A 27,675-nucleotide genomic window follows, 5' to 3' on the forward strand; every position below is an offset into this window, starting at 1 on the left:
TGAAGTTGCAAAATGAAAGGTCATAAACTCAATAAAACAGAAAAATTAATAAGGAGGGAACATGAATTAAGAGCACATACAAAATCAGAACTTAAAATAAATGTAATTAATATCAAGGTAATTCAAAAGCATATCGAATAAAGAAAACCGGCAGATGTTAGAATTAAAATTTTGACTAACAGAAATAAAAGCTTAGGAGATGTGTTGAAAAACACAATGGAAAAAAAAAAAAAGAAAGAAAAAGAAAAGAAAAACACAATGGGCAAACCAAAGTGCTAGAAGATGGAAGCCAGTATCAAAATGAAGAATACTCTCAGAAATAGACCAGCTTATCAATGAAGACTAAAGTTCAATTTTTAAAAAATCCTCATGTTTAAAAGTAGTTGGAAAATATCTAATACATGTGTAAGATGGAGAAATGTTGAAAAGATTAGTATCCTAATATATATCCAATATTTTACCATCTCCAAGACTCTTTTGCTTACCTTAAAATAGATTTCCAAATTCTACCTATTCTTCAAAGATTAAATTATGGAGCCACACCTTTTAAAACATCTTCCCTGATCAAATCTAATAAAAATGATTTCTCTTTAAAAATAAATTTATTTTTACATGTTCTGTTTCTAGAAGCAATATGTGCTTAACTTAAAACAGTTAGAAAGAAAAAATTAAAAATAAAAGAACTAGAAAATATGTAAAGAGAAAAAGACCCAAAGCTCAATTCTGCTTACTTTACACAAGGAAAATCATTGCTAATCTTTTCAGAGACTTATTTTTGTCTCCTTGCTATGAATATACTCATACCTCATAACTTTGAATTTCCATTATGTTAAAATGGAGTACATACAAATCTTTTTACTTTATCAGTGAGTACCAGAAATATAGTGGCAATATGTACAAATGGTGAGGACACTCCTGAAGGAAATAATTGGAAAAAGATAACCAAGAATTAGAAATGGAAGAATTACGGTTTAGAAGATTTAAAAAATGGAATTATGGGACAGTTTAATCAGAGGAGGCTCAGTTTTTTATTTACTCTCTTCCACTTACCTGTCAGTCAACCTTTGTACTAATATTATTTAAATTTTATACTATGACTTTACATTTGTTTTTCATGTTTTGGCTTTATTCAATTAATTTTTAAAACCACACAATAAATACAATTCGTAGGGTATTTTTTGGTAGTAAATCATACATTACACATCACTGTACTGATGTTTTTATTAGTTTTTAAATATCCAGCTTTTGGTTGTTTTCATTCCTTTCTCTTGCTAACAACTTTATGGGATGATTTATAAATTTCCAAATGGCTTTTAAATTTTCAATTTTGTTATTTCTAGTTTTGTTGTACTATAGTTAAAAAAAACTATTTTATGGACTTTAATATTTCAAGGATTAGATTATGACTGAATTTTGAAGTGCTCCAAATACATCTGTTCATGTTCTATTATCTCTTTGCTCATCCTTTTGTCTTTCTTTCTTTAAGCAGGAGGAAATCAAACAAGTTTAATAATATGCATCTTTGCTTCAGTTTGTTTTTTAAATCAGCTTTACTGAGATACAACTTACATATAAAATTCACCAATTTTAAGTACAGAATTAAATGAATTTTGGTAAATTTGGTAAATTTTGGTAAATACAACCACTACCATAATCACGATGTTAAACATTTCCATCATCCCACACATTCTTGTACAAAGTCAACCTCTAGTCTTCCATGCCCTAATCCCACTCAAGCACTCATCTGCTCTCTATCAAGGTAGTTTTGTCTTGTCTAGAATTTTTCACATACATGGAATCATACAGTATAACTGGTTTCTGTGACTGGTTTACTTGGGATATCTTTTATCCCTTATAAGATCAGAGTATCTTTCCACACTGGAAGACTGAATCAGCTACTTCTATTTTCCTATTTTTAATGTTTATTAATTTTTAAGATGTCTGAAATGTAATTTGGTATGTGCAATAAAATGAGGCTCTAACTGACCTTTTCCCGCCGAAGCAAAAGCAACTACAATTAGCCCTAAACAACATGGGTTTGAACTGTGTGGGTTCACTTACGTGTGGATTTTTTTTATAATGCATACCATACAGTACTATAAATGTATTTTCTCTTATGATTTTCTTAACATTTTCTCTGGCTTTATTGTAAGAATACTGTATATAATACATGTAACATATAAACTATGTGTCAATGGGCTGTTTGTTATCAGTATCTAGTCAATAGGAGACTATTACCAGTTAAGTGTTGGGGAAGTCAAAAATTAGAAGAATTTCAACTGAAACCCCTGCTGTTCAAGAGTCAACTACATACCAATACTAGTTCTTGTATTATAACTTCTTGGAACATCTGGAAAAGCTACACTTCCCTCACTTTTTTCTTTCAAATTTTTTAGTTAATCTTCCTTTTTTATTCTTCTGCATAACTTTAGTCTCATTTTGTCAACTGAAAAAAGTAGTCTACTGGAGACTGCTATTGCTGGGCCAACCTTAAAAGAACCAGCATATATAAAGTTCAAGCTTTCTGAAATACCTACTAATATAGAATCTGTATTTTCAAACAATTTATTTTTAAAATCTTGCAGGACTTTTGTGGCTTCTATATATGAAATCTTTATTTTCTGTCCCGCAGTATTTTTTTCTGATTCATGGTTTCTAGGCTGTTAACAGATGATTTTTGTATACTTAACCTTGTTCACGTTCAATTGATTCACACAGGTTTTCTCAGAACATTACTATTTGGACTATCAATAATAAGCACTTACCCCCCTAGCTAAGAGTCACACATTTGTTCACGCTACCACTGGCATATCGGGGAAGCAGCACCAATCAACTGTCATGAATAAAGCTCTGGAGTTATAAGGATCTGGATTCACTATTATTAGTTATAAGATCCTTGGTAAGTTCCTTGACCTCTCTGTGCCCCAGTTCTCCAAGCTGTACTCCCCATGACAGGATTCTTACATGCAGAGCACTTGGCATAGTCCCTGGCATGCAGTAGGGACAAATATCAGGTGAAGAAAATCACTAACATTATTTACATTTCTTGTCTAATTATATTTACTAAAACTTCAAGAATATTAATTATGGGTGAAAAGAGATCTTTCCTTATGGATCCTGATTTTAAAGGAAGTACTTGTTGGTGAAGTGTCTATAGGTTCATCCAGGGACTATCCTCTCTTCTCAAAGGGGACTCTGGGAACTCCCAAAATCATCTACAATAATATCTCAGAGAGTACATAATTACCACTTATGTGAACACCAAATTATTTTTTTCAAAAATCATTAATATCCTTTTCCAAATAAAATATTATGGCTTTTCTCCTTATTTTTATACGATCATATGGTTTTTATTCAACTTATTTGTACTGATTTACTGATGTTGAATGATAGCCAATTTTTAAGATATTCTTTTTCTTTTAAAAGATTTATTTGAGAGAGTAAGAAAGAGAGAGCACAAACAGGGTGAAGGGTAGAGGGAGAAGCAGACTCCTTGCTGAGTAGGGAGCCCCATGCAGAGCTCAGAGCTCAATCCTGGGACCCCAGAATCATGACCTGAGCTGAAAGCAGACACTTAACTGACTGAGGCACTCAGGTGCCCCAAAATATTTTTTTTAATTACTTTTTTTTTTTTTAAGAGAGAGAGAGAATGTGTGTGCGTGTGGGGGTTGGGGGGTGATGGCAGGCAGAAGGGGAGAGAGAATCTTAACCAGGCTCCATACCCAACAGAGAGCCTGACTCAGAGTTTGACCTGGGGCTCATCTCATGATCCTGAGATCATGACCTGAGCCAAAGCCAAAAGTTGGGACACTCAACTGAGTGAACCACCCAGGGAACACTAAGAGTTTATTCTTAAATTTCTTCTTTCGTTATTTTTGTTTCTTTAAAAAAAATCTGTTATTTTTTCTTGACCTCTGATGACTTTGATAATATAATATCTATTATATTATGATATCTATTATTATAATAGTATAATAACATAATAATAATATAATAATCTATTTTACATATTATTTGTTTCACTTATTTTAAACTCCAAGATGAAGTAACTTCTGACTACACTTTAGGTAAAAGTACTAGTTATAGGACTTTCTCTGCAAGCTAGGAAACCTTTGCTCAACGTTTGAGAACAATGTTTCTGTTATTTCACATTATCATATGTACATTATCTAATATAAATCTTCAGTAATTATTTTTGGCAAAAATAATAAAGAAAGTTCTATATGTTTAACTGGTCTCAAAAGACTCTGCAAATGTATTTTCAGATCATAATTTCTCTATTCTTAAATTCTTAATTTTGATTCCTCTTTCTGGAAATGATACTACATATTCAAATAATACACCTTCAATCGTATTCTTAACTCCTGTAGTAATTCTCTGTTAATTTCCATGTTCACTACTGACCTCACAAACAAATGACACTTAGGTGGCCAGATTTCTTGTGACACAATTTTTTCCCTCAATATTATGTAGATATTGCTTTATCTAGATTTAGGGTTTCCTAAGAGAAGCCAGAAATGTACCAGGTGTTTCTTTTTCTGTTGAGATACTTGCAAAATTAATTTTTCTCTTGAAATTAAAAAATTCTAAATATAGTTTTCATCTCATAAATTTTACCTAAAATGCAAGATAGACTCATCTCTTCCTACATCCTAATCATGCTCCTTCTACTGTTTCTGCTCCATTAACACCATATGGAAATGTAGGTCAAGTATTTCTTTCTATATGTCCTCATTACTTATTTCAGTTTAATTTTTAGCCATTTTTTCTCATGAAGAATGCCTCAAATTTATCTTCCTTACCACTAATTAGATTTTTCCATGGAACCAATTCTACTATTTTAGGCCTAAGATATAGTTTTTAAAAAGCAACTAAAGGCAGAATATGGAGAGACTGTGGTTTTAAATCCCACTCTATTTCTGGTTATATGGCTCTGGCAAACCTACATCTTTGTTAAGTGGTTTTTCTGTTCTGATGGTTATAAAACCTCTCATGCAAAATAAGAGCCCCAAAACCTACATTTCATGATTAACATGAGAATCAGAAATAGCACTTGGGAAACTCTTATCAGAGTGCCTAACAGATTGCTGAAAAACAATAAGGTGGATCTGCCATTATTATGAGTTCTGTTATTACAGCCTTTTCCTTGCTTCCTTTTCTTATTTCAGCCTGGTTCTCTTCCAGTCTCAGCCTGTCTGTACGTGTTTTTGTTCTGAAAAGGTCCCATCTCTCCATACGTTATTCAAAGAGGTCCTACTGGGTTGTGGTTAAGAGAGTGAGTTCTGTAGTCAAACTGTTAAGAGTTTGAATTCTAGTTCTGCCACTAACTATGCAAATTTAGGCAAGTTATTCAACCTCTTTGTGATCCAGTTTCCTCAACTATAAATGGAGATAAAACCTCATCATTTTGTTGTTTGTATTAAAAATTAGTGTATATACAATGTTTAGAAATTCTTGAAAGATAGAAAGCACTGTTATCTAGTAAATAAAAACAGGTATTCCTCCTCAAATTTTTAAAGTAAATCATTTAAAAAATATTTTGTGTTTCTCCAAGTCCTCCAGGAACATTCCCTTCTTTTCAGCTGAAAAATCTCTTCCTCAATAATTTTTCCTAGGATACTTATCCCTGAATTAAAAAAAAAAAAAAAAGTTTGCATGGCCTGCTATGTACCTAAAAAGTCTGGGTAGATTATGTCGAGTCACCTCACACTTGTGTACTCTGAACATCTAAAATGGACAATAGGTAAATGGCTGGCTCTCCTGCCCAGTTTTTGGTTATCCATTTAATTGAGCATTCCTGGCCTAAACTCACAAAGCCCAGTGCTAACAGTAAGAGAAAATATGAGGTTCTACTTTGAGTCCATAAAAATATCCTCAACTGTTTCCAGGGTTCTTTCTGATTTTGTCTAATGTATACCACCTTACCAAAAGGGAGGGCAGAAACTAATATGCAATGTTTCATCCACCATCTGCCACCATACTCACACTGATACCACCAAAAGAAGCACATTCTATAAAAGGGCAGCATCTACTATGGGAAACCTAATCTGCTCCATTCCGTCTGTAGTTCTAAATTGGTATGCCATAGTAAACAGCTGTACTGTGACCTTCTCACGTGTGTGCAGCTGGATTCTGGCCAATGTTAGTACTTATTTTTGCCTCGCTTAGAATATGTACTATCATGTTGATGGCTGCCAGGAAGAATATTAGAAGAGGTCACATGGCAAAATTCAGAACAGTGTAAAATTTGTTACAAGTAAAATATAAGTTATAAATAAGTCATAAAACTCTTGCCAAAGAAATACCATGCACTAATTACCAGAGCATGCATGAAATTATTTGTGCCTGTTGTGTGTGTGTGTGTATAACAGATTATGGTCAAAGGAGTACAAGTTTCAAGTAATACAGTGAAACAGGTGTGAAAAGTACATTGTGGATACCATTACATACTTTCTATAATACTCTGGAATCAGGATGTAGTCAATTGCTGATTTGTTTAGTACTGCTCTGAGTTCTGCATTTTTAAATCTTCAAGTGTGCTGCCAAAAAGTCTATCATTTGAAAGTGTGTCTCAAGTATAAAAGGATAATTATTGCCTTAAGATTTCACTGATTTCTCCTGGTTCTGCTGAGTAGACTCAGATGAGTAAGTCTAAATAAAGATAAGCCACTGAATATCTTAAGATATTATTCCCTAAATTCATCACAATTCTGGGTTGAAAATCTTAATTTTCTTTAAAAATGAGTAACATGTTGGCCTAGTTGAGTTTGCCCATTCTCTCACCACTCTCATCAGTTTGTATATGTTATTCCTGTAGGATCACCACTGAAAACTGAACTCAGTGCCCTAAGAGTCATGTGGATTCTAACATAAGCTTTATTTTACCATGTGTTATCGACCATGAGATAGATTTATCAATTTCCAAAGTTCCTCAGAGGTTTAATATAAAAGTCATAATTTCATGCAGATATGTAAGTCATCATTATCAAATGATCAACTACTCACTGCAATTTTTTCTCCAGATTTGCCGATTTTTTTCTTCAGTTTTTTTCTTTCCTGAATGAGATCATGGTGGGTCTTAAGCAATTCTTCAAAGCGAACTCTGGTTTTTACTTTGGCTTCACTCTCCACTGCAAAGATAAAGACTCATCATTTGCTAAACAACTCTATTATAGTATATACCTGCATAATTATCATGTTAAAGAACACAGTCTTATACATACCTGCATGAGTTCTTTAGCTACCTTAGAACTGACCAATCCTTCCATCTTTTTAAATTTTTTTTTTAAAGATTTTATTTATTTATTCATGAGAGACACTGGGGGGGGGGGGGGGGGGCGGCGGGCAAAGGGAGAAGCAGGCTCCCTGCAAGGAGCCCAGTGTGGGACTCCATCCAGGATCCCAGCCAGGATCTTGCCCTGAGCCAAAGGCAGACACTCAACCGCTGAGCCACCCAGGAATCCCCTCGGGCTTTCCTTCTTAAAAAATGTTTCTTTTGGTTTTGGTGACACCACACTCACCTGTATCCCTCTTACTGGGCCATTCTCTCTAAAAGTTTCTATTACTAACTTTCTACTTGTGATGTATGGAGGCATCTACTACTGTTATGTGGCCTTACCCAATTTACTTAACTCTAAACTTCATCTTCGTTATCTGTAAAATCAGAATAATCCTATGTTAAAGATCATTTGTGTGAAGAATAGCTAACATTACCTAGTCAATAATCAGTATTTAAAAAATAAGAAAAGCTGAAAAGTTATTTTTTCTTTTAAAACTTAAGTCAGATCATGTTATTTCCTTGCTCAAGACCTTGTGAGTTTCTCATTTCACTTAGAACTAAATGAGTCCTTCATATGCCTTACAGGGTTCTCACTTCCTGGCCTGCCTACCTCCACAGCTTGAAATCAAGAGAAACAGCCCCTTAGATCCCTATATTCGGGCCATACTGCCCTTCTCACTCCTTCACCAGAATAAGCACCCTCCCATGTGAAACTGCTTCTACTTGATGCAAACTTCCTTTAAACTTCTCAGCTACCTGGTGTTAAGCTGCCTGTTCAAATATTGCCTCTAAAGTGGAACATTTCCTCACAACCTCATCTAAATCTCCCCATGCCTCAGACAGCAGTTTTTTCTTTACAGCACCTAATCCAACTTGAAACTGTAGAATTATTTGTGTATCTATACAAATATATTGTCTCTGTCTCTCCCACTGTACTAGCTATCATCCCTACTACTATCATGAGATCTAGCACAGAGTACCTACTCAATAAATGGTGAATGAATGGGTGATTGCCCCAGAGCTGGTGTTGGCAAATACGGCCTGCAGGGCAGTCACCTTCTTTTATAATGAAAGTTTACTGAAATACAGCCATATCCACCCTTAAGAATTCTTATCGATGTTTCCATGCTTCAATGGCAGAGATGAGCAGTTACGGCAGAGAATAAAACTAAAATATTTACTAGATTTCCTTTTAGGAAAGTTTGCCGATACCTGCTCTAGAGTAAAACATCCATTTTGATGATAAAGAATACAAACTAGCCATATGTTGTAATGATTATTTCCCTTATCCAGTGGAGTCCTAAACTGCTATCCATTAAATACCTACTAACCTTAATACTAATATCTAACATTTAATAGAAAATTGATAAAAAAAATAAATAGAAAACTGACAATATCTGAATGTAATATTTGGTTAATATATTCATGAAGAGGTCAAAGAACTTTGAAATAATTCAAAGTTTAAAATAAATAAATAAACAAATAAAATGTATTGCATATATAAATTTCATAAAAGTCTTACCAGTGGGCATATCTCAGCTTTATGGAGAGCATTGAATTGTAATGTAAAGCACTGCCTCAATCAGGATCCTACTAATACAAAGAGAATTTATTTGTAGCATGGAATTTACAAATAAAAATTATATAACATTCTTCACACAAGATTATGTGATGATTCATCTACTACATAAGTTTATACCAATAAAGTTCTCTTAACCCAGTCTTATGCAAATGAATTAAATGTATTTGAATCAGTTTAGAACTGAAAAAAGGTAAAGAAACCTGGATCATATTTGAATAAGATATTTACATATTTGAAACAAAAACTTTTTAAAAACCTTGAAAGGCAATAAATATGTACTTGGTATGTTAATGCCGTTTTACAAGTGTTTTAAGTAAAGATTATACATTACAATGTACTTTTAAGAAAACAAACTCCACCCCAAAATTGACTTTTCCAAGAACATATGCTATTATATTAATAAAATATGCTTGTAGGTAGCATACTCACAGATAATAAATTTAAACATTTTTGTACCTGCCATTAAAAGTTTTGCAACAACAGAAAAGGTTAAAAGTACAAGCATTTGTACCATCTTCCTCAAATAAATATCTGGGTGTGTATTATTATATACCAAACCCAGGGATAAATTCAGGATATATACTCTTTAATTTCTAATCTTACTTAGTGATGAGGGTGCGTATCCAAAACAAACATATTAACTTCCACATTAGAACACAATATTCACACATTTTTAAGAGTAAAACTGAAGATTGTAAAAAAAAAAAAATAAGAAAAACATAATTTGAGTTGGCTCAGCAATTATCAGTTAAGGCTTTGGCTCCTTGGGGATCAATATTCATCTTCCTCCAATATTATGGGTACTCTGGACAGAAAAGTCTCGAGAAGAAATGCTAAAAAGGAAAGAATAATTATACACATATACCTAATTATGTGGGTTAACTTATATAAAACAATTATTTGGTACACAGACAAAATAGATTATCACTAAATTCTCACAGTTAAGACTCCTATACTTTATGGATGGGAACCCGAATATACTCTTCCTAGTAGATATAGATATAATAAGTTTGGTCATCTACTTTCCAATCTACCCCAAATTAGCAAAGAGAGAAGATGTAAAGGCAAGCGCATCAGTAATTGAAACCTGACAGCGCATAAGTAGAGAAAAACCAAAGTAACGTCTTAATATTTATATATTTCATGGTCATTCAACTTATAGGAAAATAGCTCAACTATGGGACTATGAGTCATTAAGAAAAGGCTTACTTATACTCAACCCATTTTCCTTTAAACAAAAAAATTGATGGTATTTTAGACATTTCAGAAAGATTAAATACATACTGTGGGGCAAAACAAAGAGTCAAGGATAATTCTCATTTTCTGGAAGTAGAATAATTAGGCCAGTAATACCATTAATTGGCATACAGGACAAGTATAGTGAAGAAGTTTAAAACCCAAGTCTTAGAGTTAGTATCAAATAGTTAATTGTGTGACCTTAGGCATTTGTTTCCTCATTTGTAAAATTAGTCTACCAGTGTATATTCTAAAGGTTGTTATAAGGGTTAAATGATTTAGAATAATGCCTTTTTAAAAAAAAGCACCAGGAAACATCTATTATGATTGTACTAGATACTGCTGATGGGGATACTCAGTGAGCTTAGTGGGATATGTTGAGCTGGGGATCTGAGGGGCACTAACCCCAGCTATAAGCACTGGTTCCATTGTCAGATCCCTAGATTCAAATCCCAGTTTTACCTGACAGTAAATTAATCTCTGGACCTCAATTTCCTAATCTTTCAGAAGAGAATAACAATAGTAAATCGATCATTAAGTTTTTGTAAAGATTAAATGAGAATATGCAAATAAAACTTACAATGATTAGAACATGGCAAGCCCTTTGAAAATGACGGCTCTTATCATTGTATATATAAGTACAAGTTTCTGTGTATAATCAGGTTATGTTCAATAGGCAATAGAAAACAGTAATGCAGCACGGAGGACGAGGCTGAAGATTTGAGATCTAGGCTTTATATTTGTATTGGTTTCAGTGGAAAAAAAAAGTGCCAAAGACAGAATTCCGGGAAACCAAAAATAAAGTAAAAAGACATCAAAGAGATATGTGAAAGATGTGACAGAGAAGTAACTGAGGAAAAAGAGTTGTGCTTTTGGGTGGTGGGGGGGGATGCAGAGGGAGAGAGACTCTGCACTGAACGTGGAGCCTCATACAGGGCTCGATCTCACCACTCTGAGATCATGACCTGAGCCGAAATCAAGACTCTTGGACCCTTAATAGACTGAGCCACCCAGGCACTCCCCAAAGGTAAAAGAGTTTTAAGAAAGAAGTTTTCTATCACTGTGTGGTACCAAGAGTGCTGCAAGTTGTGAAGAGTGTTCACTGGATCTGCTGTCTGGAAGTCACATGTTTGCAAAGCTGCTTGTGAAGGGGCAAAAATCTGGCAGCCCCAGGTGGAGGAATGAATGGAAGGTGAGACCTATAGAAGAAACATGTGGATAATTCTTTCTACAATTCTGCTTCCAACTGTCTTCCCCCACCCTCAAAGGCAATGACATGACACAGCATCTTTGAGGGATAAAAAGACTACATAAAGATTATACTTTTAAGACTGTTTCCACGCTCCCATCACCCAATTCTTTTAAAAAATAAATCATCCTCTATACTGTAATCAGAAGAAATTTCCTACAATGTAACTGTAATGGTATCATCTCTTTAAGTATCCTCACTAGATTTCAATCACCCACTGGAAAAAAAAAAAGGAAGTCCTTACCGCTGGAGTTCAAAGGCTACTTATGAAATGACTCCTTTCTTTTTTTTTTTTTTAATAAAAAGATTTTATTTATTTATTCATGAGAGACATAGAGGCAGAGACACAGGTAGAAGGAGAAATAGGCTCCTGTGGGGAGCCCAATGAGGGTCTCGATCCCAGAACCCTGGAATCACCACCTGAGCCAAAGGCAGACACTCAACCACTGACACACCCTGGTGCTCCACCATTTTTTTTTTTAAAACCTTCCCTTTTCCAGCCACATTTCCATACACACTCTGAACTTTAGCCTGTGAAACTACTTGCAGGCCTTCAATTGTGCCGAACTCCTTCTTCCCTTTGTACTATTACACACACACACACACACACGTCTCTCCTGAGAAATGCCCTTCTTCTATCTCTAAGAAACTCCTAACTATCCTTTAACGCTAAATGTAAATAGTATCTTCTCTGTGAGCACTCTATAATCTCAAGGGGTGGTTAAATACTTCTCTACATTCCCACAGTGCCTTGAGCTTCATAGCACTCTCTCTTGACCTTAGTCCTTTATTTTCACCCTAGTAAAATGTCCTATTACCCAGAATTAAAAAGGTACCTACTTTATTGTAGGGAGAAAAGGAAATACTGAAAAGCAAAGTGATCAGCACAGTGGCTGGCACACTGTAGATGCTCAATAAAATTACTTTATGTCTATTATAATACAACAAGTAAAATACATCAAGTAAATTAAATACATTTACTATTACTTAGTTCAACGCAGCTGAATAAACACTAACATTACTTAATATAGCAAATACATTACAGAAGTAATCATTTCCATTAATGTGTCCCAAGGCAAATACATTATAAAATTAATGACTAATATTTGATTTGTAACATTCCTGACAAAAATTAAGTTCAAACTTAAAATGACAACCCTGAGCCTCATATGTGCCTTTTTTTTTTTAAGATTTTTATTTATTTATTCATGAGAGACAGAGAGAGAGAGAGAGAGAGGAGGGGGGGGCAGAGACACAGGCAAAGAGAGAAGCAGGCGCCACACAGGGAGGCCAAGGTGGGACTCGATCCCAGGACTCCAGATCACATCCTGGGCTGAAGGCGGCGCTAAACTGCTGAGCCACCCAGGCTGCCCTCACATAATGCCATTTTAAAGCTACTCCCTCACAAACCCTTTTATAGGAGCTGCTAAGAAATACTAGTAAGGAAAATCAACTGCACTACGTTTCATCTCATTTTTCATTTTCTCTAAACATCTGATTATCGACCAATAAATGTCTAAAGATCAAGGGGAGAAGCTATAGAGGCCTGGATAATTCACCCTTTAACCAAATGTTATAGCATAGGAAAAAAAAAAAAAGAAACTAACAAAAACCCTGTATGCATAATTCAACTAATCAAATAGTCTCCATAAGTAAACAAGATTCTAAATATGGTTTTAAAAAACTGTGGGTGTTGGGATTTTTCAAATATTTCTTAGAAATCTCCCAGCGTTCTCAAAACGAGCAATCTTTTCCCAGGAAGTCCAAGCAACAGTTAATGCAACAGGTGAAAAAAATGTTAGCATCCTTTTCTCAAAAAAGTAAAAGGCATATACTCCAGTGAGTCTATGATTTCACAGTAATGCTGAAATACAGCACAACGGCTGGTAGCGGTTAAAAATTACAGGGTAATTTTTTCTATCTGTACACGACCCCGATAAATGTAGCACACTGATCACCTTTTCTCGGATGTAATTAAGAAGGCATTTCACAGATTCGAAATTCAGCACCAGGTTGACACCCTAAAAGGAAATAAACGTAGTTAGTGCGTGTCTGACTTAAACGCTTTTAAGCCAGAATCCGGAGTGGGCGGAGCAACGCCTGCATTCCCTCCACGGCGGATCAGGACGCCGCGCTGAGCACTGAGGCGGCAGGAGCCCCGGGAAAGGCGCGGGAACGTACTCGGCGGTGCTCTTTAGACACTACACGGCAGGGCTCCGCGGCCCTCGGCGGCCCCGCCCCGCCCCCCGGCGCGCCGAGCAGCGCTCCCCCCCCCCCCCCCCCCCCCCCGCGCCACCGCCCTCCAGAGGGCCGGGGCAGGCCAGGCGCCAGGCCCGGGTCCGCTACCTGCGGGCCTGCGGCGTACTCACGGACACCAGAGCCCAGAGCGGCCGACAGCCCGTCCTGCCGGAGCCAACGCTGCGACTGTGCGAAGCGGCTCCCCGCCAGGCACTCGCGCAGCCTCCCGCCCGCCAGCCACTAGGGCTTTGAGAGCCGACCTGGTGCCGCAGTGCGGGCAGCGCCCGCTGACGTCAGCACCTGCCTACGCCGCCGTCCCCGTGGCAACCGAAGCGGCCCGCCCTCCCGGCCGGCCGCGGCCCCGCCCCCGCCCCCGCCCCCGCCGCCTGCGCCGACGCCCCGAGCTGCTGCGCCCGGCGCCTGCGGAGGTGGTGCGCGCGCCCGCCCGCCCTCGGGCCTTCCGGCTGCGGCCGCGCGCCAGCCTCCTCGTGCCCGCGGTAGACAGCGCGAGGCCGTGGCCCTTCGAGGCTGGACTCTCGTCCCTGAGCGCCAAGGAGCCCTGCGAATGCGTAGGGTCCGAGTTCCCCTGGTCGTCACCTCCGAAAAAGCGTTCGGTCTCTCAGAACTGTAGCCGGCGCCGGCACGGAACGAGAGGGGCGCCCGCCCGGGCCGAGCAGCACGAACCTGGCAAAGCGGCAGACGCGTCACCGCCACCAGACGCAGCATCCCTTTAGGCGCGGAGCATAGTCTTACTACAGACAGGCCAGCCTTGCGGGGGGAAGGAAGGTCGGTAATGCGTGTGGCGCTGAGTTACCGCGCTATGTGTTTAGAGCGGAACGGAAAGAAAACCCGCATCTTTTCTACACCCAGTGCCCCCTCCCACTTTCTATTTTCTGCCACAGGCGCCATTTTTAGCTCTGAGTCACCGAGGATGGAAAAATACTAGACAGGTCCTTCCCCGGCTCTGGAGTGTCCCGCGGTTGCAGTTCTGCACAACACTATAACCTGTTGCTTAGTTTGTGAAGTGAGAGTGTTGTGCATATTTCTTTAGAGGCCAGCTTTTCTGTTTCTATTAGCATCACCGCACTACAAAACATGTTCCACTTTGTTTCTCCAAATCCTGTGAAAATTCGGTGACGAATATTACCAATCCAATGCATCTTAAACCGAACTGTTCAACTTCCCACCTAAAACCTACTGTTCTTTCTGGATGGCTGTTTCGGTTAAGCCACCACCATCCTCCCACTGTTCTGAATACCTGCAGAGCATCTAAATGCCTCTTGCACCAAATTATATCCATTCTACTCTTTTAACACCCCCAGTATGTAGCCTAGCCATCTTGACTCCAGCTGCCTCATGCCAGCCTTCATCACTTCTATTATTGTGAGATGGCCTCTTTACCAGTCCCCTGATTCCAGTTTTGATTCCCAAATGCCATCCTCCATACTGCTACCAGAATGATCTCGCTGAAAGTGTGGATCTGATAATGCCACTGTCCTGAAAATTCTTCAAAGGATTATCTGTAAGAGAAAATGTAGTTACTTTGCCTAGGATATAAGACACTCCATCTACCTGACTAGTTTCTTCTTTCATTGCCTCCTCTCAGTGCCATTCTTCAGCAGTATTGAATTATGTGAAACATGCAAAGGAATCCATACCCTCTCATGTCCCTATTCTTGTACATATTGTTTCCTTTCTCTGAAAAAATCATTTTTTAAAAAGATTTTGTTTGTTTATTCATGATAGAAGCAGAAACATAGGCAGAGGTAGAAGCAGGCTCCCAGCGGGGATCCCGATGCAGGACTCAATCCCAGGACCCCGGTATCAGGACCTGAGCCAAAGTCAGACACTCAACCACTGAGCCATGCAGGTGCCCCATGAAAAATCTCTTCTTGTGAACTCTTACACTTCCATATCAGACCCAAACATTGTCCATACTTGGAATCCATCTACTTTTTTCCCCCCTAGAGCCCTCTGTTAAAGAGATGTAAGGAGCAATGAGCATGTAGTTCCTAGATCTTGGTTTCTAAACACCATTCTCTACTAAAAGAAACTAGACCCTCTTGGGGATATGATTGATTCTGAAGAGGAGCAGGGGACGTACAACATGAGCCTGAAAAATCTTGTTGTACCAGAAATTAAAGAAGTTTTTACAGACTGGTGGAAGATATGAAAGGGAAAGAGAAGCCAGCTTGAAGGAGCCTCCATTGGCCCCATCTGGGTCGATTTGAACACCATTATCATAATGTTAATAGATTATGATCTGCTAAATAAAATAGGAATACTTGAGTCTATACTGAAATAAATACATGGGTATTTTTAAGTGGGTATAAACACTCACTCTTCCTTATGTTACATTGGCAACTAATAAATGTAGAAGGAATGATAGAGGTAGGAATATCACCATTTGGCAACTATTGTAGTAAAAATGGATTCAGCCAAGCATCATCAACATATGCTAAAACTAGAGGGTAAGAATCTTAAAAGGAACATTATAGTCTCAAAGTATCTCCTGGCCGTATCCTAATTACAAAGGGAAAAATAGAAACCTGATAGTGCAGAAATCTGGCACTGGTGAGAAAAGTTAGCATCCCCAGTAATAGGACAAATCAGCATTGTATGCCACCTGGTAAGAGACACTTAGAACACTCTTTTGTGATTTTCCTGCCAAAAATGCATTAAGCAATTCTTCTGAGGAAGAATCAGACAACCTCAGATTGAGGGACATTTTACAAAATCATAGATCTTTACTCTTTAAAAAGTTTGTTAAGGTCATGAAAGACAACAGAACAACAAAAGAACTTTTTCAGATTGTAGGAAACTAAAGAGACATGGCAACTAAATGGAACATATAACTGCATTGGATCCTTTTTTTTTTTTTGTAAAAGATATTACTGGGAAAACTGACAAAATTTGAATTGGGTTTGTGGACTAGATGGTATTTCAACAAAGTTAATTTCCTGACTTTGATAACTATTAGTCTGGTCATGTAGGAAATACCTTTGTTTCCAGAAAATACACACTGAAGTATTTAAAGATCATGAAACTTCACGTCTGCAACTTACTCAAATGGTTCAGGAAAAAAAAAATATATAAACATACGTAAAATATGAGTATGTATAGAGACAGTGATAAAGCAAATGTAATATGTCAACAGTTGGAGAATTTGGGCAAAGATAGAAATTCTTTGAACTATTACAATTTTTTCTGTAAGTTTGAAAGTATTTTAAAAGAATAAAAAATGTTTTAAAGGTACTGGGGTTTCTGGCTTAGGTAACTGGATGGAAAATGGCTAATTAACTGGATAGGTAGGAAGAGCAGGTATAGAGGAAAGATAGTTTCAGTAGGATATATCAAAAAGGCAATCAGATATACAGCAAACATATAAGTGATCCCCATTCAAACTGGAGAAAGCAGATATGCTGCTTTCTCTCTCACTGGTTCAGTGTACAAGAGGGAGCTCACCTTAATGATATTTAGAGATACAAGCAATTAAAAGTAGCGGTGGAAGTAATCATAAAATTGGCCAACCATTCATGAAATCAATTTAGGGTATTCACAACGTGTGATAAATTAAAAAAAATAGTGAATTTATTGAATAAAACATAGTATGGCTGATAGACAAAATATTTATCCCCCCATACAAAATGTACATTAATCAACCAAAACAGATGTTGGCTCAATTGCTTGTATTACATTGCTCGGTCTGCCATACAAAGTACTAGAGAATGATTGGCTTAAACAACGAAAGTTTATTTTCTCACAATTCTGGAGATTAGAAGTTCAAGATCAAGATGTTGGCAAGGTTAGTTTCTTCTGAGGCCTCTCTTCTTGGCTTATAGATAGTCCTTGTGTCTTCACATAGTCTACTCTCTTTACCTGGGTCCTAATCTTCTCTTCTTAGAGAGACAACAGTTATATTGGATTAGGGCTCACCCCAACGACCTAATTTCAATGTAATTACCTCTTTAAAAATCTTTTGTCCAAATATAGTCACATTCTGAAGTTCTAGGGGTTAGGATTTAAACATGTGTTTTTAAAAAAAATTAAAAAAATAAAAATAAATAAATAAACGTGTATTTTTAGGGGGAGTGTCAAAATTTAGCCTGTAACACTGCTGATATTGTGCTAGAAGTACAGCAGAATGCAAAGATTGGAACTGTTTGGATTCTCACTTAGAACAAACTTCATAAAGACATTTCAGGCAATGAGATTTTTCAGTATGGGCTAAGTATTAGATGATATTAAAGGAATTTTTAATTTATATCTGTGTAAAGGAAATAATAGCATTGTGATTATGTAAGAATAAGCCTTTCTTAAGTCCATAGAATACCATGATATAATGTCTGAAATTTCCTTTAAAATAGTCCAGAAAATTAAAAAAAAAAAAAAAAACAGCTGGGAGAAAGATAACACAGATATAACTAAATTTTGATGGTCATTGAAGCTGGCTAATAGCTATCTGGTATTTTATTATACTTTTTCTCTGTGTGTTTGGAAATTTTTGTTTTAAGCAGGCAAAACAAAAGTAGGAAAACTCATAGATAATTTGAAAAACATAGAACCACAGGAAAAAGGGAAAAATATTCAATACTACTTCATAAAGAGAGTCTCAATTAGCTTTTTAAAGCAATTTTTGTTTTCAGTCTGTTTTCCATGCGTGTTTGGATTTTGGTCATATTGTAAATAGGATATTTATTTCTGCTTTGTTGAATTAACACTATGTTATAATTTCATTTGCCATTATATATGCCATATAAACTTCATTAAGAATGTTAAACTTGTTGGGGCACCTACGTGGCTCAGTGGGTTAAGCATCTGACTCGGTTTTAGCTCAAGTCATGATCTCATGATCTCATGGGTCATGGGATAGAGCCCTGCTCAGCGGGGAGTTGGCTTGAGAATTCTCTCCCTCTGCCCTTCCCCACACTCATATGTGCATATGCGCTCTCTCTTTCTAAATAAATAAATCTTTAAAAAAGTTAAGCTTGTTAATAATATTCATATGTGCTTATAGTAAAAATTCAATCAATCATCATTTATACTGTAGAAACTGAAACTTTGCCATATGTTAATCACTGATAATAGTGTTTTATACATTACTACAGACTTTCCTTCATATATATATATATTTAGTATATATATATGTGTGTGTCTGTATATATAGTATATATATATATACTCAACTAAAAACACAATTTCATACTATAGATTTTTTGCTGTTGCCTTGTTTTGGGCTTTATCATGTATCACCATCCTAGAAGGGTTTTTATGTCAGTAATATCCTTCCATCTCATTCATTTTAGTGGCTTCATGCTTTATCATTTTTGTTCCAGTTTATCAATTTATAATAAAATTTATAATAAAAAGGACAAATACGATGTTCTTTTAATTAAGAGAGCTTTTATGTAATTCTCATATTATCACTAAGTTTATTCCTCAGTATTTTATATAATTTTGGTGTTGTTTTGAATTCATTAATTTCTCTCATTATATTTGCTAACTGGTGATTGTGTGTTTTGCTACTTTTCCTCCTTCTGGGTCTCTTTCGCTAATTTTTGTTTATCTCCCTGATCTCTTGATATTGAATATCCCAGAGCTAACCTCTTGGACCTCTTCTCTATCCATATGTACTCAGTTGGCGATGTTTTCCAGTCTCTATGGCCCCATGCATACAGACTACTCCTAGAGGTATCTCCACAGCCCATTCTTCACTTCTGAACTTCAGACTCATACATGCAATTGCATACTTAGATACCTCCACTTAGTTGTCAAATACACATCTCAGACTTACCAAACTCCTAATCCCCATTTGAAGATAACCTCTCCCTTGAAGTTTCTCCATTTTGTATAATGGCAAATCCATTTTTTTTTCCTGTTACTCAAGCCAAACATCAAACACCTTGGAGTAGTCTTTGACTTTTCTCATTTCCTTATACTTCATATACAATCTATCAGATTAATACTGATTTGAACCCAAATCTCACATAAAAGAGGCTATGTTTATAATTTGAAGGGGAAATTTTTTTTTCTACTCTACTTTTCAAACTATAGCTCACACATTCAAGACTCCTTGTCTCCCATTGCTGGTGCAATCTCTTGAGGGTCCCAGTTTTATGCAAAGAGTTTAATTTCCACACTGAACATGATCTCATATCTTATGTTTGGGAAGTCATTCCAATCTAGAACTACATTTAGGGAATCAGCAGATACCTCTAATGTAGGAACACCACTAAGTAGTCCTTGCTTACCACTCCTGTTTCAATTTTCTCTTTGGCTCCTTGGGAACTTCCTTCACTATGCAATTCAGTTCACATTTCTAGCTGATTTTCAGAATTTTTTTTCACAGCAGTGTATCTCTTTGACATATTGGGTAAAAAAGAATTCCTTCTCACTCTACTTTTAACACATATTGCATTGTATTTATGAGTTAATATTAATTGCAATAGTGACTGCCATTCAAATTTAACAGATAACTTACTGAAATAATTGATCCTTCCTTATAAACTTTCTATGAGGTAACTTGCTATGAAAACTTGATGAACCTGTAAATATGTGTTAGATCAGAATTCATGGAACTTCCCACAAAGTATAAAGCTATTTATGGATTTGTTGTTTTTTATGGATTTGTTGTTTTCTTTTTAGGAAAAGTGTTTTAATTTAGATCTCAGAAGGCCCTATGAAAAAATGGGAACTGCTTCAGAGACAAGGAAAGAAACAAAAAAATTCAGCATGCCCTCAATTTAAGTCTCTAAAGCAATGAACACTAGATGGCAGCAAATCAACATTTGTCATTACTGGGGCCTGAAAGATCCCAGTTTAAAGGTATGGCCTTATTGCATCTTATCATGCACCCATTTGTTATCCAAACCATTTAATTTAATTGTGTTTAATATATTGCTTTGAATCTATAATAGCTTGAGGTATATTTGACATAAGGTCTGAAAAATGTAGTTTCCAGATGAATAAATACAGTACAGAATGGTGCTCGTGCTACTAGGCTGTCTAGCAACACTTCCAAGAATCCACTCTCTGAAGACCACTCTCTAGGAAGCTTATCTTCCACCTAAGATGTGAGGTCCTGTGGTTGGACAAAAGCTACATATCAAACATTCATTCCCATTTCTGCGTTGTAACCCTTTTGTGCTTATTAATGCTTAAATCTTCATCTTCTCATTCAAATGATATGTTTATGAGATTAAGAACTAGCTTTATTTCTCTTACAAAGTGTGAAAATAGAGGCTTCCCAAGCCCTGCTGTGAGTCATTATCAAGCCTCCTTCTCTGAGGGACTCGGGCTAGACATCTCCACCACAAGTGAGAAGGGCTTTCCCTGTTTTCACATTTATGATCCTCTTTGTATAATTAGTATGTCAAATTACAAAATACATAATTTGTATAATTTAGCTTCATGGTCCAATTTTGTTTCTCTCCATACCTGAGATAATTTTGTATCTTTTATATCTTTTAAAATGTTTAGAATAAATTATTATTAAAGTGAGATGTTAATAAGACAGAAAGATACTTATGAGGTAAAATGAAAATCCCTGGTTCACCCCTTCCTTCCCAAAGTGCTGGTCCTAAGAGTACAGCAATTCCTTCTTCTCCCCTGTTTTGCTACTCAGGCTTTTATTTACTTGTGGGCACCCAGGGTTTGAAAGCAGATGATCCTCGTAATGACAAATCAGCAGAAGGTCAATAATAGTAGCCTAACTCTACATCACAATGCCTGTGTCATTCACCTCACATTTTCTGTGCATTTTATCATCTCAAATTATCACACATACACACACATACACACACACAAAAAGCATAGTACAATAGATATTTTGAGAGAGAGACTATATTCACATAACTTCTATTACATTATAGTTCAATGTTATTATATTATTGGTTACTGTTGTTAATCTCTTCGTGTGCCTAATTTATAATCTAAACTTTTTCACAGGTGTGCACATATAGAAAAAAAGCAGTATATATTGGTATTATCTGCAGTTTCAGGTGCAGTTTCAGGCATCCTCTAGGGGTTGTGGAACATATTCCTCATGGGTGAAGGAAGACTACTGCAAATCTCTTTAAACAGTTTCTGCTTTTGTTTCTTCTGGTGCTTACCGCTCTCTCTCTTAGAATCATTGCTTAATTCATCAGTTTTAAGAATTTCCTTTATCTATTGCTACGAATTAAGTCATTTGAATCACCTTCTACATTCCTTATCCATCTCTTCCCAATAAAGTCATGTATGGATAAGAGCACGCACTCTGAAACTCCGTTTCTGCCATTTACCAGGTGTGTGGCCTCAGGCAAGTGGCTCAGTCTCTCTGAACCCTCTTCCTCATCTATAAAATGGGGATAATAATCGTCCATTCCTCAGAGGATTATTATGAGGATAAATGGGTCAATACATTTAAAGCACTAAACAAGTGTTACAATTACTATATTTAATTTCTTTCTTGGTTATCTTTGTAAGTGTAAATAATATACTTAACTCTTTTTTTATTTTGTCAACTATATATCATCTCTGGTCACTCCACTTTTTAAGGTGAAAATATTGGCAACCTTACCTTTCTTTCCCTCTCTACCCTTCCCACACCTCAATCTCACCTCCAATATCTTCCATCTTTTAGCTAGTTCTATTTTCTGGGAGGTTTTCTCAATTTGGTCTTCTAAGCATCTATTGAAAATTTTACTTCAGCTATCTGAGAGTTTCACCTAATCTTTAGAGTTAATTTTTACAGGATTTTAAAGATTCAAACTCTTATTGACTATTGTGTTAGCCAGGGTCTGGTCAGGGAACAAAAATCACCACAATAATTTGTGTAGAGAAAATGATTGTGAACCAAGTACAATTGCATCAATGGAGAAAAGGAGGAAACTGAAAAAGAACAAAGCACTTTTTGGGGTCCCAGAATTGCAATTTGCAGAACACAGATTCTGGAGTAACCAGAAAAGTGTCCAGCTCATATGTGGAAACCAAGAGGTTTTTTATGAAAAGGAAGGGAGGGATAATTGCAAGATTTAGTTTAAAAAAGGAAGGAAAAAACAAAAACCCTGCTAATTTGGTGCTGACTGATTGAACCACTTTTGATTACTATCTGATTATTTTTTACGTGCTATTAAACATAACTATTCCTTGTATGTATTAGTTAACTTTTTTGCCCTTATAAAATTCATAGCAGCAATTTTACAGTTCAAATATTAGTTGTTCTGTTGGATTTTATGAGCAATTGCTTGTATAACTGCTTGTATAACAATACCGTATAGGGCTCAGTTCAAAAGTTCATTAGTTAGAAAGAAGAGTGGAATGGTGTCTCTGGTGTCCAGAAATTGTATACAATTCCACAGTTGTGAGCTAAGTGAAAGATACATTTAATAAAAGGGGTGAAAGAGAAGTCTAAGCTATATAGAGGTAGTAACTGCAGAGAACAGTGGTTACTCCCAAGGCTGAGGGAAAAGCGAATAAGGAAAGAACCAAAGTCAAGATTGTAAACTGACCACACACACCTATTTCCTCCCCTTTCCAATAATCTAGAAAATAGTTATAAAGAAAACACACACACCACACACAATCTCTGTCTTCACAGGGCTATCTTCTCTTCTATCTGTGTAATCTCCCTCTTACAAGGACCTTTGTCATTGGATTTAGGACTTACCTAGAAAATCAAGGATAGTCTCTCATCACAAGATCCTTAATTACATGCAAACACCCTTTTTCTAAAATAAGGTGATATTTACAGGTTCTGGGAGTTGGGACATGGACATATCTTTTGGGAGACGCCATTTAACTCACTATCTCACTCTCCTAACTGCTATTCTCTTCAAGAAATTGATGGCATTTCTTGTCTGCTGGTGGTCTACTTTCTGTCCTCTTTATTGAGTCTATGTATATACTTGTATATATTATAGGTATGTATACACACATCTATATATGTGTGTGATGTGGAGCTAAAGTCTGGGAACATACAAACCAAATAAGCCAGGTTATTAAAACAGTTCAATTAACAGTTGTTTCTCTCTCTTAATCTTTTTCAACTTCTTCCATCATGACTTCCCAAATATTCAAACACTTCATATTTCCAGTAAGTCTTCGGCAGTTTATCTAATACTTTGCATTTAAGATAGGAACCAAATAATAGAAAGGAAATTGTATTACTTGATTCAAACCTGAATATTATTATTCAAACCTGATATTTCGTTGGCTGTTATCTTTTCAAATATTTTCAGTTCCATCTCATGATTATGACTGCAATATTCTTTTTGACTAGCAATAGCAGCAAGTGGCATATATGCTGTACACTTCTCCAGTCTTGCTGTTAGCCAGGTTCACTGATGGCCATATTCTTCCTTCTCAATAAATCTGGACACAGATTCAGAATAGTTTGTAATATAGTATCCCTGTTATTACTAATTTATTGGAGCTGGCATGTAAGTTGAAAATTGCCATCTTCCTGCCTTAAAAATTTCATGACTTCAGCATATTATATCACTGTAGACTTCCCATGTTATAATTCTGGCATATTTTCTGCCCTAACCAATCAGTTAAAGGAGCATTGGTTTGAGAGCCAAAAGTCTTGAGTTCTAGTTCTATATTAATTTCTTGTGTTATATTGAATAAATATTTATCCTTCTACAATTGGACTATAATAACTTCTAAGATACTTGCCATCTCTGAAATCTTTTAATATCAAGTACCCAAGTACAGATTTCTACTGATGTGGTCTATCATTACCTGAAACTCAACATGTTAAAATTTTAAGTCAATGCCTTAAACATCTTTGCATCTTAGATTCTGTATTTCTAATAATTTACACTCTAAACTCAAAATCTTTTAGTTGACTTTTGGTTCTTCTATTCCCATTACCTTTTATATTTTGTCCATCACTAAGTCCTTAAATTCTTCCTTAGAAAAGCTTTTGCACTATCCATTACTTTGCATAATAGTTGTCACTAGTCTGCCCTAAGAATTTTTGTGCCCGATAAACTTCACCTCTTTGACCTTCAGTTCACCTTATATAACCTTATAAATTCAAAATCCTTATTTATTTTATCAAAGTGATTTCCTACTCAAAATCTTTGCTGGTTTTCCCTTGCCAGTATAATAAAATCAGAACTTCTCATCTGCATTTCAAACCCTTCCATATTCTGTCTGTGATTTAACTTTGTTAACCTGAAACAAGATCCCCTTAAATTGTCTGTTCGATGCACGATCTGTTATCATTCAGCACCAATTTTCTCAGTATTAATTTTCAACAAAGAGAATTTGATTGGTCTAGCACAGCCTCTAGGTCTGTTGTCCACCCCTTGTTTAATTCATGGTAACTGGGAACATCAAGGACTATCAGTGAAAAAATGCATCATCTTTTAAAAGAAAATAGGGTAGGAAGGTATCTCGTAATGAACCCTTAGAGTTAAAGATTATGCAACTCCCAAACCTGAAACTATAGGAAATCAAAGTTTAAAAAAATTTTTAAATCAAAAACAGATCATGTGGTCATAGAAAATCTTTTCTCCTTCCTTTCAAGCTTTTGTCACTGGGCATAGTCTGTTGGCCAGAGGACCCAGAGTCATGCTAGAAGTTATATGCTTATGCTCTAGAATTAGACAAAGAGTTTGAAATGCATTTTATATATTAGTTATCCAACCTTGATCTAAGTATATTACAGTTTACTCATCTGTAAAGTGGGATAGTTATAATTGCTAATATTTGTGAATACTTATATTTCAGGCATTGGCATTTTTCATATAGTAACTAATTAATCCTCACAGTCCTAATAAGTAGGTCCTACTTTACAGATAAGGACAGTAGGTACAGGGAAGCTGAACACTTTGCTCATGATGACTACTAGGTGGATAGAAACGTGATGTTTGGACTCCAAAGGTTGGATTCCAGAATCTGGATCCTTAGTCATTTGACAATGCCAATGACAAATAGAGCTCTATAACCATTAAATGTTATTATATTAGTTGCCTGTTTACTTTACCTACTAAATATCCATTCCATTCTTTCCACATCCACTCCCATCAGTCTTATCTGGATGATCCAGAAGCCCTTGAGAGCAGAATGTCTCATAGTTCTTCAATCCATTCTCTTCACGGTTTTACAAGGCTCTTCAGCATGTCACTTTCCTGATCAGAATTTTTCAAAGGCTTGCCTCAACTACTTGATATAGATGGCCTACAGTGAGCCTTTCAAGCCCCACCAAAGTTCTCCCATCCTCTGACCAGGAGTGCTATATGCAGTTCCTGGAAGATATCAGTTTCTCCCATGTTTAAAGGAGAAACATGCCATATCATTCATAATTTTATATATTACTTTCTCTGACTAGAATGCTATCGCCTACCTTGTCCGCCTGTCAAAGTCCTATTTCTCCTTCAAATCTCCCTGCAAATGTCACCTTTCCTTTGACATTGTCCCCAATTCCCCACTGTAAACTAGATACTTATGTGCTAGTGCCGTTGAAACATGTTGCATTTTTATATACAGTAAACACTGGTATTTACCGCCCCCCCTCCCCCACCGTAGGATAAGTACCATCGTCATCTGTTCAGTTTGCTATACAAAAATGCCAGAGACTGAGTGGTTTATAAACAACAAAGTCATTTCTCACAGTTCTGGAGGCTGGAAAATCTAAGATTAAGGAGCTGGCAGACTAGATGCCTGGTGAAAGCCTGCTTCCTGGTTGTAGACTGTCATCTTCTCTGTGTCTACACATGACAGAAGGGGCAAGAGAGCTCCCAGAGCCTCTTTTGTAAGGGCACTAACCCTGTGTACAAGGGCTCTAGTCATCTCTCATGAGCTAGTCATCTCTCCAAAGACCCACCTCCAAATACCATCACATTGGATATTAGGATTGAACACATGAATTTTGGGAAACACAGGCATTCCAGTCTATAGCAAGTACCTTGAGAACAGTGATGACAGCTGCCCATCTTTGTATTTCCAGTATTTATCACAGTGCTCTGCACACAGGAGGCACTAAGTATAACTTGCCTGAATTCCATTATCTTCATATTGCTCAGAAAATGTCAAAGCCATAAAAACTCAAAGTCCCTTCCCCATTAGTTTATTTTAACCTCTACTTCTCAGAAATTAAAGAAATTGAATTTCTTGGAAAAATTGAAAATCTCTTGAAAAAACACATCTGGGTCTATCAATAAGTACTGATCCCCAATTACTGAGCTAATCCTAACAAAAGAAAGACATGACTAAACAGACCCAAACCCACTGTGGGACTCGGTCGACAGGCAGAGAGTAACATGAAAGGACAGAAGTGGTTGGCCAGGGCCTCTGGGGGCTGACTACTGGTTAATACACCCAGGGTGGCCACATCCTGGCTTTGCTCTCTGAGTCATAGCTACTTCTTTCCTAACTCTTGGGTTTCCTGCATCTTAACCTTCCTCCCATGGGTCTTCTTCACCCTGCTTTTCCCCAGTCTCTAGTCTTTCTTATAGTGATTCCAGTCCTTTTGCAGAATTGAGGCTCTATTGTGTTCTATTTAGCCTCTTTTCTGACAAAGTAATGTAACTGTCTTAATACCAACCTTGTTGCAAAGGCTCTGCTTTTCAAGGACAGACTCTTTTGAAAAGGGACTTTAAATTTTATTGATTAATTGATAATATCTTAACACTGTGTGTGTGTGTGTGTGTGTGTGTGTGTGTGTTTCCTACCCAGCACCTCTTCCTTCTTGCTTTGGTAAAAATACTTTGATTTTCATATGGAAAATAATCCTCCTATTGCATCTGGTCTTCAAAGGGATGTCAATGAATGGGCCCTACTCTTTTAAGGCCAAGACATGGATATATGGACACTTGAACTAAGCAAGGACAATAAACTCTCTCTCTGGAAATTAAATCTTGAATGGAGTAGCCCAGGTACTGGTGATTAGTCTGATGACAACACTCCAAAGAGACTATAAATTAGTCCTGACCACTGGATTATTGGAACTGTCTTTTTTTTTTGTGCTAATTTCATAATATTTAAAATCATTATCTGTAATACCATTATGATAGTTCCATACTGTTGATTGACACACAATAAATAAAACAGATGTATCATATTTGGTCTGTAGGTAAATAATAAATGTTTTAAAATTGC

General features: G+C 36.6%; 2 protein-coding genes across 37 annotated transcripts in view; one reads left to right on the forward strand and one right to left on the reverse strand.

Moving 5' to 3' along the window:
* The window catches only part of AHI1 (Abelson helper integration site 1), a 233,719-nt gene extending 219,303 nt beyond the window's left edge, over nt 1-14,416 (reverse strand). For 2 of the 18 annotated variants that reach the window (XR_005353529.1, XM_038526071.1), the window contains exons 1-4: nt 13,693-13,868; nt 13,305-13,367; nt 8,802-8,869; nt 7,006-7,130 (exon numbers count right to left, since the gene is read on the reverse strand). Coding sequence is in view for 16 of the 18 variants with exons in the window: in XM_038526071.1 (XP_038381999.1) it covers nt 7,006-7,130; nt 8,802-8,811 (135 nt within the window). In the remaining 2 variants the exon portion in view is untranslated. Of the gene's footprint in view, nt 1-7,005; nt 7,131-8,801; nt 8,873-9,464; nt 9,695-13,304; nt 13,368-13,692; nt 13,874-14,268 lie in introns of those variants that run through there. The other 16 variants (XR_005353532.1, XM_038526081.1, XM_038526086.1 and 13 more) reach the window with 14 other exon arrangements.
* The window catches only part of LOC102153001 (L-lactate dehydrogenase B chain-like), a 64,954-nt gene continuing 51,319 nt past the window's right edge, over nt 14,041-27,675 (forward strand). For 18 of the 19 annotated variants that reach the window (XR_005353536.1, XR_005353541.1, XR_005353538.1 and 15 more), the window contains exons 1-2: nt 14,041-14,370; nt 20,230-20,409. The gene's annotated coding sequence lies outside the window, so the exon portion shown is untranslated. The remainder of the gene's footprint in view (nt 14,371-20,229; nt 20,410-27,675) is intronic. The other variant, XM_038526106.1, reaches the window with a different exon arrangement.

This window comes from Canis lupus, chromosome 1 (assembly GCF_011100685.1).
Source record: "Canis lupus familiaris isolate Mischka breed German Shepherd chromosome 1, alternate assembly UU_Cfam_GSD_1.0, whole genome shotgun sequence".
NCBI classification, from domain to species: domain Eukaryota; kingdom Metazoa; phylum Chordata; class Mammalia; order Carnivora; family Canidae; genus Canis; species Canis lupus.